Source organism: Anguilla anguilla, chromosome 9 (genome assembly GCF_013347855.1).
Source record: "Anguilla anguilla isolate fAngAng1 chromosome 9, fAngAng1.pri, whole genome shotgun sequence".
In the NCBI taxonomy this organism is placed as follows: Eukaryota; Metazoa; Chordata; class Actinopteri; order Anguilliformes; family Anguillidae; genus Anguilla; species Anguilla anguilla.
This window is the reverse complement of record NC_049209.1, coordinates 7090633-7107002: the sequence shown is the minus strand read 5'-3', so window position 1 is coordinate 7107002 and position 16370 is coordinate 7090633. Positions and strand designations below refer to the sequence as shown.

Here is a 16370-nt window from a genome sequence, read left to right as displayed (position 1 = left end):
CTCCGGCGAGGCGGAGCGCCCCGGGCTGCAGCGAAATGGGACAGAGCCCGCCCCTCGCGTGGAGGCCAAAGGCACCTTGCCTCTGTCTTCATCCGGCTCCCGGCTTCTGATGCACTGCTCTGACCGTTTAAATTAAGGCCGGTTAAATGTGGCTGCGTCCAGCGCCCCCCCCCCCCCCAGCGTTAATCTGCCAGTGCCTGGCGGTTGTGTGAAGTAAGCCTGTTTCATGCGCATGTTAACCAAACTGTGTGAACACCGGCTTCTCTGAGAGCTTGTGCGAGAGCTTTTTCTCTTTCTCAGTGGCACACTGATTAATTCAGCTCGTCTAACCCATTTAAGGGGCGCGTGTGGCAGACCCTCTGGTTACGGTGCGGTTGGCAGCAGCCCCCACCACCCCGGGCACTGGCTGCTGCTTTACACTGCCTTGGGGACACAAGTGTCTCCATGGGAACGTGGGCGCGTGGGGGCTCTGGTGCAGAGGGTGGAAGGGGAGGAGAGCTGATCAGAAAATGCAGATTATAAGGCGGGGGGGGGGGGCGGGCGGTTGGGGGGGGGGGAAGATTCCGTTTTTAGCACGCTGGTGACGACACACAGACCTGGTGATGATGACACAGATCTGTACCGCCGTCACGGCTTGCTGCGGGAGAGCTGGGCGCCCTCCGCCTTCCCAGAATCCCCCTTGCCGAAGGTCAGCGTGGCTCTGAGTCTGTGCGCGTGCGGGCACGCGGGCGTACGCACGTACGTGCTCCTCACCAGCAGCGAATGGCCTTTTCCTGCATTACCCCCGCGCTCCCTAGCAGCGCTAACCGCAGAGGACGCGCTTGCCATTAGCAGACCCATCGCATCACATACGTTTTTATGGTTGACGAGGCAGCTGCGTGCGTTTCGTGTGTGTGTGTGTGTGTGTGTTCGCCCCCTGTGAGTTCCATATCATCACAGGTTGTTGGGCGGGATTCTCTCTTCTCCTCCTCCCCCCCCCCCTTTCCCCCACTGGTAATGATGAGTCTGGTTTTGTCTGTTCCAGATGGCCTGCCTAATGAATGTACACATGAGGTTTGTATTACGAAAAAAAAAAAAAAAAACACACAAGCTGGCAGCGCAGGGCTGCCTGCAGGGAGTAGCCTGTGAGACGGAGATCGCTACAGGAACACGAGTACGGCGGTTCTGTGCCGCGGCTGCTGCTCGAGCAGGGATCCGAGTTTTCCCCTGCCTTCGTGAAAGGAGGGCTCGTGCTAACGCTGCGCCGCTGCTCTCTTGCAGGTGCTGAGGATGAGCGGGAGCTGCTGATCCTGGATCAGTGTTGAATGCCGCAGCAGAAGAAAAGGCTGAGGAGGAAGAAGGAATAGAAGTGTCCCCCCTCGTCCGCTTTCTTCGCTCCCTCTCCTGTCATGACTGTCAGGCTTTGACAGGAAAATGATGGAAGGGTAAAAAAAAGGGGGCGGGACCAGAGGGGCGCGCAGAGCAGGAGGGGGCCCGAGGGGGCCGCGAGAGAGGGAGAGAGAGGCGCGGGGGCGGGGGGGGGGCGCTCCGGAGGTGGGGCGGGGGGGGGGGCAGCCCAGGTGCCACCATTTCCCGGGTGGCTTTGCGGGCGCGGCGGCGGAGCGCGCTGTCCCGCCTGGAGCTGCTGTGGAGGATGACCAGCCTGTTCCGCCGCAGCGGCAGCGGCAGCGATGGCGGCCCGCGGGGCGGGGGCGGGGGCGGGGGCGGGGGGGCGGACCCGCGCTCCGGCGAGCTCAACAACGGCCGGCCCGCCCGGCAGGTGCGGCGCCTGGAGTTCGGCCAGGCCATGGACGACTTCAAGACCATGTTCCCCGGCATGGACTACGAGGTCATCGAGTGCGTGCTGCGGGCCAACGGCGGCGCCGTGGACGCCACCATCGACCAGCTGCTGCAGATGAGCGTCGACGGCCAGGCGTCCGACGACAGCTCCGACTCGGACGACAGCATCCCTCCCGAGGTCAGCACGGGGGCGGGGGCGGCGGGTGGGGGGTAGGGTGGGGGGTCAGGGTAGGGCGGGACGACTCTGTTCTGTCCAAAGGGGAATTGAGGTCTTCCAGTTCTTAGCATCCAGTTTCACACATATGCATGGATAGGCTTTGAGCTTCTGAAGCCTCCTGTTGCACTTCAGCCGATCACCTCCCTGCATTCTGCATATCCTATGCCATCTGGGCTTCATGAACAGGAAGTGTTCTTTTGGTGTGAAGGCACGGACGAAAATGCGTTTTGAACCATCACTCTCTCGTAGCTGTGAGATGGAGAGAGCTCTTCAGAAGGCAGTTTGTGCTTTTTCATGATTTACTTGTCCTGATAAGATCAGTTGGTCTCCTTTTTAGTGGGTCTCTAAGGTCTTATATTGTGCATTGTACATTCACCAGTTTCACCGATCTGAAAAACCTGCACCTGGCTGCATTAACCCAGTCCATTTGAGGGACATTGTGGGTCGGCCATTTATAAACAGACCTCACTGACCCCTCCCCCCTGAGGCACCCTGAGATTTCATCCGCAGCGAATCAGGACAGTTTCACCTCAGCGCAGTGTGCCAGTCCTAAATTTCTCGGCTCCCTCAGTTGGAGGCACGCAGCCCCTCTTCTGTGGATTTTAGTCCCATGATGAGTGTTTCTACCCTGTGGACGTTCTCTCTCTCTCTCTCTCTCTCTCTCCCCCTCTCCCCCCCCTCTCTCTCTCTCTCTCTTCTTCTCTCCCTCTCTCTCCCAATCTCTCTCTCTCTCTCTCTGTGTCTCTGTGTGTGTCTCTCTCTCTCTCCCCCTCTCCCCCTCTCCCTCTCTCCCAGTCTCTCTCCCTCTCTCTCTCCCCCCCCCCCCCCCACACGTTTCCCTTCCTCCTGCCTCAGTGGGCCGCTCTTTTTTTTTTCCCTCATTGTTATTTCTGTCCCTTTTTCCTCCGTGTCCTGTTTGTGTGGCTGACCCAGATCTCGGGCCGGTTTGTGTAAGTGCGTCGCCGCACGCGTGCAGTTTCGCGCTCTCGTTTCCTCAATCGGGGCCGGCCCGAAAGAGGACAGGAAACAGGAAGCGGGGGCTCGCTGCTGCGGCCTCAGGGAACTCGGGTCCCGCCGTTAACCCCTTCTGTGCCAGGGGTATCTCTTTCAGTGGGCCGGCCCAGTCTGCCGCGCTGTGAACCCAGAGAGAAGACGATATGCCTTGTCTCAGTAATTACTCTCTCTGGTTAGGGAAGGGTAGTGCGGCGAGACAAACGACGTCCTTTTTAAAGACCGAAGCTGCTCTGAGAATAGCCGCTTTGTGGCTTAATATTCTCTTATGTTTCTGGATCCCAGGTAAGAGGCTGCCTCTGCCTGCTGTCCTAAGCACTTTTCTCACTTCTGAAGTGAGCCGAATCCATTCAGCAGACACTGAAAATGGTGCCTTCAGATCAGATCAGCCGGTGGTGTCTGCCCTGTACCTATAGTACTGGCGGAACAGGCTACCAACCAGTGCACAGTACAGCTACGGTCGATTGGATCCATGTGTCAGGCAGTTTATCCTAGTCCATGTGTGTATTTATCTTCACTCGTGTGGGACCTGCTGATATGGCCTCTCTGTGCTGTCCTGCCCCTCCTAGTTCCCCAGGGGTCTCACACTCTTCCCTCGCTCTTCCGGCAGATTCTAGAGCGGACGCTCGAGCCGGACAGTTCCGACGAGGAGCCGCCTCCCGTGTACTCTCCTCCCACCTATGACATGCACATCTATGACAGGAAGTACCCGGAAGCCCCGCCCAGTCCACCACCCAGGTAAGACAGGAAGGGGCTTGGTTTTGTTCGGGCTCAGGGAGTGAAATTATGAAAACGGTCAAACCAAGAGTGCAGTGGTCAGAACCTGCATTGGTGTGTGGTTTGATCAGAAATCAAATCATACAAAGGACAAATATTTTATGGATTGTGATCCTTATGATACAAGTGCTGTGGAGGCAAAGAGGCAATAACAGAATTTAATTTAGTATTTGATTTAATTGCCTTCATTTTTTCCTTCAAGCCGCCACCTGGTGTTCACCGAGGTGAACTACAGCGTAATAGGATGCAGAGCGGTCTGTGTGGGGAAATACCAGGCTTTGTATCCAGTGTGTAATTTGGCTGTCGTCGTGATGATGATCTCAATGATACTGTGACCCTGAAGTTTCCTTTAGCATGCTTTTAAAGTCTGGACGTGACCCACATCACAACAGCCAGTACGGAGTCAGGGAGGCTAGCAGATCTTGTGAAGGCAAGGTTAAAAAGGGACAATGTGATGTCACTGGGGGGGGGGGGGGTTATTAAGAATGGATGGTGCTCCATTGTGATTTTATGATGTTCTTGGCTCCGCTCCAGATTCGAAGCCCAGCCCCCTCCCGGTCACCGGCAGGTCCGCGGCTACAGGGATTGGAACCCCCCGTTGCTAGGCAACCTGCCTGATGACTTCCTGCGCATCTTACCCCAGCAGCTGGACAGTGTGCAGGTAGACTTGTGTGCGACAGAATTAAAGTATTGAGGATTTTTTTGTGGAATAGAAAATATAAAACTTCGGTCAGATTCAGTCCAGTAATTTAACGAGACCTCCGCCCTATATTTTCATGAAGGTTATGAGCTTGTCACAGAATATATGTATTTTATAATTTGTGTGGGAATTGTTTTACTATGAGACATTTTTCATCTATATTTTTGCCAGTTAGTAGTTTTATTGAAGTGTCAAGATCCTTAAGAAGCAATGAATAACAACAGTAATAAAGAAAGATTTTATTTCTCCACCGCTCTCTCTCTCTCACAGAGCTCCCAGAGCAGTCTGTCCCTGCCGTCCTCTTCCTCCTCCTCGTCCTCGCTGTCCACCATGGCGCAGCAGGTCGCGCTGGGGGGCGGGCCTGGGACCGTTGCCGCGGGGTCGGAGCAGGAGAGGAAGCTGAAGCAGTACCTGGAGGATGAGAGGATCGCGCTCTTCCTGCAGAACGAGGAGTTCATGAAGGAACTGCAGCGCAACCGAGAGTTCCTCATCGCCCTGGAGAGAGGTACTCTCTCACATACACACACTATACTGTCACCCTGGAGAGAGGTACTCTCTCACAAACACACACTGCGCATACAGACACTAAACTCTCACCCTGGAGAGAGGTACTCTCTCACATACACACACTGCGCATACATACACTAAACTCTCACCCTGGAGAGAGGTACTCTCTCACAAACACACACTGCGCATACAGACACTAAACTCTCACCCTGGAGAGAGGTACTCTCTCACAAACACACACTGCGCATACAGACACTAAACTCTCACCCTGGAGAGAGGTACTCTCTCACAAACACACACTGCGCATACAGACACTAAACTCTCACCCTGGAGAGAGGTACTCTCTCACATACACACACTGCGCATACATACACTAAACTCTCACCCTGGAGAGAGGTACTCTCTCACATACACACACTGCGCATACATACACTAAACTCTCACCCTGGAGAGAGGTACTCTCTCACACACACACACTGCGCATACATACACTAAACTCTCACCCTGGAGAGAGGTACTCTCTCACATACACACTTAGGAATACACACACTGTGCATGGTAAATGGACTGCATTTATATAGCGCTTTTATCCAAAGTGCTTTACAATTGATGCCTCGCATTCACCAGTGCAATTAGGGGTCAGGTATCTTGCTCAGGGACACTTCGACATGCCCAGGCCGGGGGATCGAACCGGCAACCCTCCGACTGCCAGACAAGCGCTCTTACCTCCTGAGCTATGTCGCCCACGTACATACACTGACACTTACTCACATCCATTAAATCACATTCACTTATCCAGGCACACTCATACACATGCACACATACACATGTACGCATGCTCCCCTTCACGTTCATCTGGAATCGCATGGACTATCTTGTACGCACAGACTCACATGTACCATCAGTAAAACACAAGCCCTCCTCCTCGAACGCACACATAAAAAACCCTCCGATGGTCTTCAGTCTGCCCTGTCTGCTTTTAGGAGTTTATTTTTACTTAATGCGCAATGATGAGTCAGGAGATAAAGTGCAATTCCACTTTCAGAAATCTCGTCATTCCCAGATTCTACCAATATTACGCGTGAGAACTGGGCCATGTATGCAGAAGTGTAAAAGCAATTTAGAAAAACACTCCCCCCCCCCCCCCCCCCCCCCCCCCTCTTTACTCCCTAATTTGCAATGCCCAGTCTTGCTCACCCTGCAATACTGATCAGTCTCCTTTGTCAGTTTGGGAGAGTGCAGACGCACACACGTGCTCTTCTCCGAAGCGCGTGATGTCAGCCACCGCTTCTCGATGAGCCAGCCCGCCCGCCCGCCTGCTTTTATTTCTCCTTTTTATTTCGGCTGGTGTGTGGCCAGTGATGCGCTCGGGCTGCTATCAGTAACCTCCTCCTCAGTGTCCTCCATGGCCCTCCACCACCAGTGCGAATTCTCACACTAATGTTCCATTCATTCTCATCTCAGTTTCCAGCTGCTACATAGGTGTTCATAGCTCACTGTTAATAACCCCCCCCCCAGAAAAAGACAGAACCTCTGCCGCTCTCACCCGCCCCCGCCATCGCCGCTGCTGCACAGCGTACCCGTCTCGTGCAGCGTGGCTGGTTCTGTCTCGCGGCGCCGCAGCCGGACTGGGACGGCGGCCGCGGCACGTCCCCGGCCGTCGCTGTGTCCCCATCGTAACGTCCGCTCTCTCTGTTGTAGATCGGCTGAAGTATGAGTCAAAGAGTTCCAAGTCCCATCATTCATCTGCTAGCGTGGAGAAGTCCACCGCAGGTAGATACCATTCATCCGCTGTGTCCATTCTAACCCAGGGGCCCCGGGCCCCACCCACAGCTGTGTGTGAGTGAGAGAGAGTGAGCACTGTAGAGTGTGTGTGTGTGTGTGTGTGTTTGTGTGTGTGTGTGTGTATGTGTGTGTGTGTGTGTGTGCGTATGTGTGTATGTGTGCTTGTGTGTGTGTGTGTGTGTGTGTGTGTGTGTGCGTATGTGTGTGTGTATGTGTGTGTGTGTGTGTGTTTGCGTGCATGTATGTGTGTGTTTGCGTACACATGCGTGCATGCACGTCTGTGTGTGTGTGTGTATGCATCTGTGTGCGTGCTTGTGTGGCAGCATGTTCGCATGTGCATGTGTCTCAGTGCATATCCAGCCACCCCCCCCCCCCACCACCACCACCACCACCATCACCCCCATCTCAACAACCACCTGCAATACCAAATCTAAAAAAGGCTTGTAGGGTCTCTGCTGTTCATGTAATCTGGGATTTTCTTTTCTGCTTTCTCTTTCTTTTCTTTTTTTTTGTTTCTGTGCATTTTCGTTTCATGGGGGCGCCCTTTTCAAGTTACCCGAAAAGGGGGACATTCCATTTTCACATGAAGGTGTCTGAAACCTCTCTTATGTTGAAAATGTGCCTGATCTCATCCCCCCGCTCTGAGTATGTGCCTCACAGTGAGGCGTTTGGGGTTTGTTAGGATGTGGCTGCATGCAGAAAACCCAGATCCCCATTCATTACATTACCAAAACCACCTTACTGTTGATCAAGTGAAGAGGTCCGAAGCTGGATGAGATTCTGCCAGTCCCCCCCTGGTCTTCGTCACACGTGTTTGGTTGGTTTTTGGATTTGTGGGCATTTGGCGAAAACAGGACAGCGCAATTTGGAACCCCTGGTACAGCTGGACTGATGTGGCAGTTTTGAGACTGCCAGAGAAGGCCTTGGCGCGTGGACACCAGCATTGTCCGAGATAGAACCGATGGATTTAGAACATACGTTGTGTGTATGCATGTGCTTTTGTGTGTGTGTTTGTCTGTGTGTGTGTGTGTGTGCATGCATCCGTGCGCACGTGCTGCACACAGGTGATGTGTGTGTGTGTGTGTACATGTGTACGTGTGAACTTGAATGTGTGTGCAGTCAGTGTGCGTGTGTACTTGCATACGTGTGTACTTGCATACGTGCATGCTTGCATACGTGTGTACTTGCATACGTGCGTGCTTGCATACGTGTGTACTTGCATACGTGCATGCTTGCATGCGTGTGCGTGCTTGTTGCACTGGGTTACGTTAGCTGTTCTTATTGCAGGGGAGCACTGTGCCTCTGGCTCTGGGGAGGCCTGCATCCCTGTTTCCGACGATGCCTTGTTCCGAGACAAACTCAAGCACATGGGCAAATGTGAGTATGACGCCTTTCAATCTGTGAATTAATCCCCCCCTCCCACTTCCAAACCCCCCTAGCCATCTCTGTTTCCCAGGGCAATGGACACTTTTCACTTCAGCCTGGTTGAGTAACCTCCATCGTATGTGCTGTTAACAACATTTTTCTCTCCTGTTCTCTTCTCTTATTCATCCTGGGAGATTGAATTCCAAAAAATGACTAATTGAGAGAAGGCCACAGTCTTGAAAAGGAAATGTGCAGGGAAACTATGTGCTATGTCACAATCCTTTGTAAAAACACATTTAGAGGAATTTAAAAGTCATCAGTAAATGTACTGATCAGTTGGAGGAATGTGCTCATTTCATCTGCATCCTTCTTTGCTGCCTGAAATGACCCTCTCTGTTATTCTTTCGAGTGGGTGTTGTACCGTTTCCTTTTTGTGGAAAAATTCGCATTCATCTCTGAAATAATTGAACGCTATTGTAATTTGAATGGTGAAATATTTCCCATTTTCTACCACTCTCAGGGTTCTTTCGTGGAATTAACTTTGACTCTGTAAAAATAATGCTCATTGTATCGTCCCACAGTGTTGTTTTAATGAAACTGAAAATGTACTTGCATTCACAATAGCATCATTTGCTTTGTGGCTCCTTTATTCAGAAGGACTTGCACAACTTACATTTTTACTTAAACAATATGTACCTTTGGCCGTGGGTAAAATTTCAGTGTCCTACCTGGGATTTGAACCTGCAGCCTCCCAGTTGCTAGCCCTGTCCCCGAGCCGTTATATAGAGCACAGTGACATATTTTTCCAGACCAGTGCCCCCCCTTCCTGCCGCCTGACTCCTCCGCCCTGCTTTCTTTGTATAGCAACCAGGAAGAAGCTTTTTGAAATCGCCAGAGCGTTCTCGGAGAAGACCCGGAGGAGGAGGACGAAAAGAAGAACAGGCCTCAAACACCAGTCGTATCCTTCAGCCCGTGCGTCATTCGACGTGGGGCCCTCCCCCGTGGAGATCGTTTCTCTCTCTGGCTCTAATGTACGCAGAGGTCACTCGATGCGAGCCCTCTCTGCCGAGCGTGGGGTTAAATAGTAATGAAGACCCAAACAGACAGCGCAGATGCAGTCATGTCACGCTGGTTGTAATTGACTTGCTACGGAGATGTTCTGAGTGGTACAGCAGCTGGATGCTGGTGCATTAGCGCTGTGTCTCGTTGTGTTTGTGATGCGCAGGATGGCTCGAGGGCCATTAAGTGGTGAGCAGGGGTAATCAGGCCCGGAATCAATGAGGACGTGTCCTCGGAGAGATGGCGGCGGCGACCTTGGGCCGACCTTGATTGCACATTCTGCTCGTAGCTGCGGGGGCAGCAGTGTTAGCTTGAGACGCTTTTTACTTTTTTTTTTTGCCTTGAACCAGCTTTTCAGATTAGGCACTGCCACCTCCACAGCCAACCTCCTGGAGGACGTGGAGGGAACGCCATGCGGTAAGAACCCTCTCAAACTGCAGATATTTTTTTGTGGGGAGGGGTCTATTGGGGTTGGGTAAATTGGCTCTGTATAATTAAGGCCTTTAAGCGATGAATCCCAGACAGAGAAACGCAATTAAATACTGACCACACATCAAGAGAATGGGAATTCTGCTGCTCACATTGGCACCAGCTGACTGTGACTGGAGGTCTGCAAGAATAGGACATAATTGGTTTTGGTAATTGGCTTGCCATAGCTTCTCAGGTTAGCACTACATGAGCTATTCCAAATGACTCACCAGGCACACATACAGTAAGCAAACACCTGCTGACAATGAGAGTAATAGCTCCGTTCCAAATGATGCTAGCTCTCTCCTGTAGCGCTGCGTGGCCTCTACATCATTTTGGACTGTTTTTGAGGAGTGCCAATTGCCTTTACTGGTGTGTGGGTGCCCTAACTCCAGTTAGGGCACAACTGGTGATACCAAATTGGGGCGAGGAAGCGTTGGAAATGGGGCACTAAGGTGTGTGTGTTTGTCTGTGCAGAGGAGGAGAGTCAGCTCAGGGGACGGGGTGCTCAGGAAGAGGAGGAGCCCCACAAGGAAGCGTCGTCATGGTGAGTTCCCACATCGCATCAAGGGCTCGCTAGCATCAATCCCATTAGTCTTTATTTCAGAAAATTACACCACTTAGTTCAGCCAATCACTCGCTTGCTTTGTGGAACCATTGCTAATGGTCATTATCCTGACTGCTCTGATGTATTGGCTTTTAGAAGAGTGCAAATAAAGAACATGTTTAATGGTTGCAGTAGGAATCCAATAAGAGACTGTGATTGGGATTGAAAAAATATTGTATTTGTGAACCAAAGTATCAGTTTCCAAAAAACATAACTCCTGTACCAAGGCATTCTCTCTTGTAGAAAAATTGAAAATCCTTTATTTCAAAGGCTTCTGCCACTGTTGCAAAGAAAAATCAAATTAGGTTATAGATCCACAAGGCATTTTAACAAGTTTCAACAATTTGTAAGTGCAGACTTCCTGGATGACGCGGCTGATCAGGAAGCTTTTAGGGCTGTGGATGTTTTGCGTTTGGTTTTTTTGCACCTGCAGAGCAATTTAAGTGTGGTGTCTACTTCCTGTGTTCATCACCCACTAGGTAGCACCTGTCCTCCTTTTATCGGTTGCTCTTCGGACTGATACTCGACGTAGCTGGTAACTATCCCGCCTCTTTTCTCATTCATAGAATTTTCCGGACGTTTCCACTTCAGGATTTCCATATCAACAGTGGAACGACCTTCGGCTTTGACTCCTCTCTGACCCAGACCAGCCAGTCCCAGGTGCTATGGGACACATCCCCTCACACCGCGCCCAGTGACGAGGAGCTACATTGCACTCTGTTTGTTTGGAGGCGCCCCGTCTTCTCTCTGGGCCTATAATTCCAGTACTGTTGTAGTGTACAAAGTTATCAATTTTATTTAGTCTATGAATTTAACAAGCTTTTAAGCTGTCCTTCGATGGGCAATATTTTCACAGCCATTTTCTATTATTTCCCTGAATTCTCAAGTAGGAAAAGAGTAACAATTATTACATGGTTTCACAGTGTTATGTAGTTGCCTTGATTTGGTTCTCATTGTTCTGCAGCCCCGGTCCAGGTGACGTCTTCCTGGGCAGGTGATTGGGGGGGGTGCTTATTTCACGGGGCAGTAAAAGCAGTAGCGTGAGACTCAGGACTCCACTTGCAGGTGCAGGCTCTTCGGTTCACTTCGCTGATGACGATGAGCGGCGCCACTGCCGCCGGGTTGCTGCTGCTTAAATCGAGTGCTGCGACAGGCAGCCGTATGTATCGAAACCCGCCTGCAAATTTCTGATTTGTACATATTGAGGTGCTGTAAAAACTTAGCTTGTGTGGCTTGACTTCCCCCTCCGGACTCCGTGGGTCGTTCCCCCGCGCCGGGAGATTCTCCTGTTACCGTAGGTTACGTTTCTGTTCTGCCTTCTTGGTCGTGGATATAGGAATGGGTCAATGGGTCTTCCATGCCAGAGTTCGCTTTTGAATACGAAAAGAACGCGCTCACCCTTACTTCTGATGGTGATAATTGGCATTAATTACGACCTACGGTGAACAAGATTTATATAAACTTGACTTTAGAGAATAATGAAAGGAGATCTGCAGTGAATGAATGCCAACCTCTGCAGTGCTAGCTTTAGCATTCTTTTCAACAAAGTGGTTCTATCAACCGAAAGGGGAAATTGCATAGATAGAAGCCATTATCGATGTTTTTTATTATGGTGCAAGATTGTTTGCTCCCCTGGGTATCCCATCTGTTCTGGAATGTTCCATTCAGGGTTCTACATGTGTGATGAGGGCAGAGTGATATTTTGAGTGATGTCAACTCTTAGCATTTGCCAAAATTGCCTACCCCCGCACATACGCACACACACACCAGGTGTAGAAGAGCAGCCGCACCTGTGGTACAATGCAGCTTGATTTGTGAGCCTAAGTTTTTTTTTTTTTTTTTTTAATTACAAATCAGACAGATTGGACAGACTTGTTCATGCCCCTTTCATGGGAATGCTGAAGAGTGCCGTTTCAACAGCTCTTGTACACCCATAGCACCGTTAGACAAGCTGCCCTTTCCAGAGCAGTGTTTGGCAAAATTACAGAACCATTAACGGATAGCTGTGGCTGTTAAAATAGGAATTCTTTTTTTACTTTAGCATGGGACTGCGCAAAATGAGTGTTGAATATTGAATGAAGGGATATCTCCATGGTAGAGATGGAGAAAGAACATTGCTCCTGTCACTGTATTACCCGGAGTCTGCATAATGCTAGGACTGAACATTTAGTATGAAATGGGGAGTGAAGAATCCTGTTTTATGAAGCAAAATCTTTGCAAGTGTTATTGTCAATAGTAATGTAACTATTAGAAACATTTTATAACGAAGAGAAAATATGTAACTGTAATGAAAGGCTGTGTATGTTGCAAATTTATACACAAACTAAAAAAACAAGTGAGGAGGAGGAAAAAGGAGAAAGAACAAAAACTTGCTTTATGCTTCTTGTTTAATGCGTGAGATTTTTAGTTCTTGAGCTGAATAAAATATCCAGTTGGATGTGTCAGTGAAGGCTGATTGGACGGTAGGCCTGCAGCCATATTTGAATGGTCTTAGAGATGTCTGCCATGATTAACAGAAAATGAAGGGAGTTGAATGGGATTCCCATTATATTTTGTTTTTTCCATTTCACTTGTACCATGGATTACATGTATCCGTGACTCACCTTCTACAGACCCACCCTGCATGAAGGCATCTGAATTCCGAATAGGTCGTACGAGAGAGGTGAACAGGTTTGAACAACCTCCCTCATGGATTTCATTCCAGGTGACTGATTTCATGGCTGTGCACGTGCACCGCGCTTTCCATGAGGAACACGCGGACCAGTACTTGCACTGCCTTTGCTCATTTTACCAGGTGGGCTGCCCTCAGTTCACCAGTTGTCCGCTTGCCAGTTACCCCTGAATGTGTGTGCTTGTTTTTTTTTTTTTACGTTAGATGGCATGCGTGTCATAAACAAGCGGCTCATTCTGTGAATCCGTTGTCCTTTTTCTCACGTTCTGCGAATGAGTGCGTGTTAAAGCTGAACTGAGCATACCGTAGTGCACAGGGTCAGCCTCATCACACTCTTGTAGAATACTCTCACACCTGATGGCGTCATGAAAGGACCCGTTTCCTTGAGTGTTTGACTGTGAAAGGCTTTGGTTGTGCTACGAGCCATTTGAAACCCGTTAAAACACATTTGGCGATTACTTCTGAAGAAACGGGGGACCAGATTGATACTCTTTGTAGTTCCTGCCGACTAATGTGTGTTTACATTCCCTCTGAGTCAGAATAGCAGGCGTCTTAGTTCTACTGCAGCCAACATTCTTTTTTTTTTTAAAGATGTTAGCTTTATTGCAGACATCCCAGAGGAGAACACAAGGCAGTCATCCCAGCCCTTGAAGCTACCATCTGTTTCCAGCTTGAATTCTCTGATTGCTCTTCTCAGATTCTACTCCGGCCACTTCAACGGTGTTCTGTTTTGTCCTTGCTCCAAAACCAGGCAGCCACAGATGTAATCAGCGCCAATCAGCCTTTCTCTCAGTGGCATGTTGTTCTCTCGATTTGTGGACAGTTCAGTGCACACAATGTAAAATCAATAAGGAGGCCGTTTGCCTACCTTTGGGAAGATGGAAACCCCTCCATCTTGGTGTTGGTGCTTCTAACATCTGGCAGTAATGTAGAGAGATGCAGTTGTAAAATGCAAGCAGGTGTTCCCTTTTGTGTAATGCCTATAGTAATATTTCTGAACACGGATGAAATAATTGTGAACTTAATTAATGGATGTATGGTTGGTCATGTTACTATAACAAAGCATGTGTCCCAAGCTGTGTGTGTGTGTTATCTGCAGGTAAATATCTAATCCACTCAGGGAATTTCCTCCATCCATTCTGTACTTATGTTCAAATATCTTTCCAACTGTCTTTCCAACTGTAGAAGCACAATTAAACGCCAGATAGCAACTACGTCAGAGTTGTTGCATGGTTGATGTACTTCATCCTGCTTATACAGTGAGCCTTCTGATCAGGAGGAGCAGGACTCTAGGTCTGTCTCCTAGCCCTGGTCCTGGGGGAACACTGTATACTGTTTCTTGCTCAAAGTACAATTAATTGATTTTGATTTAGCTGTTCAATAAGTTCTGATTTACATTTCCTTGGATAAAAGATTAATCAAGATGAATTGGGTGTTAGGTCTTTTTAGAATTAGGGTTATTATGAAGAGCCCCCCTTCTTTTTGTAAAAGAAAATTAATGGTAACAAGGCAGTGCCCCGCACTCCCAAAAACTGGCTTGAACAGACCACATTTCTCATCTACATTTATTTGACATGTTTTAGTTAATGTTGGCCCCTTGAATTCAGTTGAAGTGGCTGTCTCAAACTTTTGATTGTTCAATTATTCTTGGCCTTAAAACAGTTTATCGAACATCTGCTTCATTCTGTCAAGTTGAATAATAATTTAGGGATCAAAACTAAGCAGGATGTCAAGCCAATACTCAGTTACATCTTAACCAAACAGTTAATTTAAAGTTTAGCTTTAACAAACAAGCATTCATCAACAGGTAATGCTGTTGTAATTATTTTAAAAATGACTCAGGCTGCAAGTTGAACTAGCTGAATAGTTTTTATTGAATTCAGCAAATACCATCAGCGAGTCATTAGTATATACCTGACATCTTCCCATTTCCCATTTTTTCACCAATTGTAGTTGAATAGCTGCTAATTGCAGACTTGTGTTCAACACACCACTGCGACTTGGTAAGGTGTGGCCCATTGCAGTAACCTGCCCGCCTTTGCCAAATTATAATTTCCTTCCATTTGTATAGCATGTGTTCCCTAAGACCCAGGTCATTCGAAGAGCTCTGTCGTCTTCTCTTCAGCTTCAAGACTTGCGCATCACTCACTCACGGATCCAAGCTCCTTTCCCAATGGGGTATGGACTGAAAGTCTAGACCCTTCCTTGGCATAACATTAAGGACTTCAAATGCATTAGCCATCATTCAGGATTCGATTCTGTGCAGTTTTACTCCAGTATGAGTGAGCAGGGCACCGGACCCTTATTTGTATATAGTCCTGTTTTGTGTGCTCCTTTAAGTAACAGCTCCCTCCAAAGGTATGTGTGATTTATGAATGTATGGAACGGATATGAAGCCAGTCTAACTGCTTATAACAGCTAATGTACTTGTTTACAATGTACCTGTGTGGGCCTGCTGTCTAGAATGACCCATAGCCCTGTCATAAGAATGTACTGTATGCTATATTTACTGGTGAGAAAATATAAAGGCGTGGTCTTATGTTTTATATCGGCTATAATGAAGCATATATGCTCTGACAGGTGACAACCTTTTAAAAAAAGATGGTAAAATAACTGCAGTTAAAATGGGAAACAAAAATAGGAAATTGCTCATTTCTAAGAATCAAAATCGCATTTGTATTTATAGAGGAGCTGATAATACAATGAAAAACATGTTTGGTGTGCTCTAACTCTGTCCAAACAAAATGTATGGTTATGTAAGTTATTGTCATACTTTCAAGATTATTTCCAGATCAGATATTTCTTACATTTCAGAGATGTTAATTTGCTATTGAAATAATAAAATTGTGATGTATCCTGCCTTGTTTGCTTATTTTTTTTCAAATGCAGTGACCCTAAAATAACATAATAGCTATATATTTTTTATATATATATATATATATATATATATATATATATGTAGATCTCAGTATTGCTATATATTTTGTAATTAAAACGTGACTAAAGCATGCAACTTTTGCTCCGAGGCTGATGAATGCCCTTACAGAAAAAAGCCAGTAGGTGGCGCGAAGACCAAACTTGGAAATCAAGGTTTGTGACCTAGTGGGCTAGTTATTGCATCATTTAATATGCGTAATATTTTATGAAAGATGTGTTTGTATTATTACACAATTAATTATTTTTAAGACGACCATATTAAATAATGTATGCTAACATGAGAATGTATGCATATGGATATGAAATTTAAATATTTAATGTTAACATGTAGAAAGATTTTGCGTTGATATATTAACACACATTATGAGATTAGACTAAACTAGTTGCCGAAGCTGTGGCTACTGTTGATCTTTAAAGCCGTTTCAACTATATAAACGGTAAAAAGAAAGGTTTGTCCAGTTTTTAATAGGCTACATTCTGGTTGGTA

The 16370-nt window shown here is 48.1% G+C and overlaps 1 protein-coding gene across 2 annotated transcripts; it reads left to right on the top strand.

Moving 5' to 3' along the window:
- The first annotated feature begins 1556 nt into the window (after window positions 1-1556).
- LOC118236284 (CUE domain-containing protein 1-like) lies at window positions 1557-15806 on the top strand. Of its 2 annotated transcripts, XM_035434505.1 has the most exons (10): window positions 1557-1957; window positions 3618-3745; window positions 4319-4445; window positions 4755-4989; window positions 6693-6764; window positions 8064-8153; window positions 9006-9099; window positions 9559-9617; window positions 10146-10215; window positions 10842-15806. In XM_035434505.1, coding segments are annotated over exons 1-10 (1200 nt in total). In that variant the 5' UTR covers window positions 1557-1633; the 3' UTR covers window positions 10843-15806. The 2 variants fall into 2 exon arrangements, with proteins under 2 accessions (XP_035290396.1, XP_035290397.1); XM_035434506.1 differs by lacking the exon at window positions 6693-6764.
- The last annotated feature ends 564 nt before the right edge of the window (window positions 15807-16370 follow it).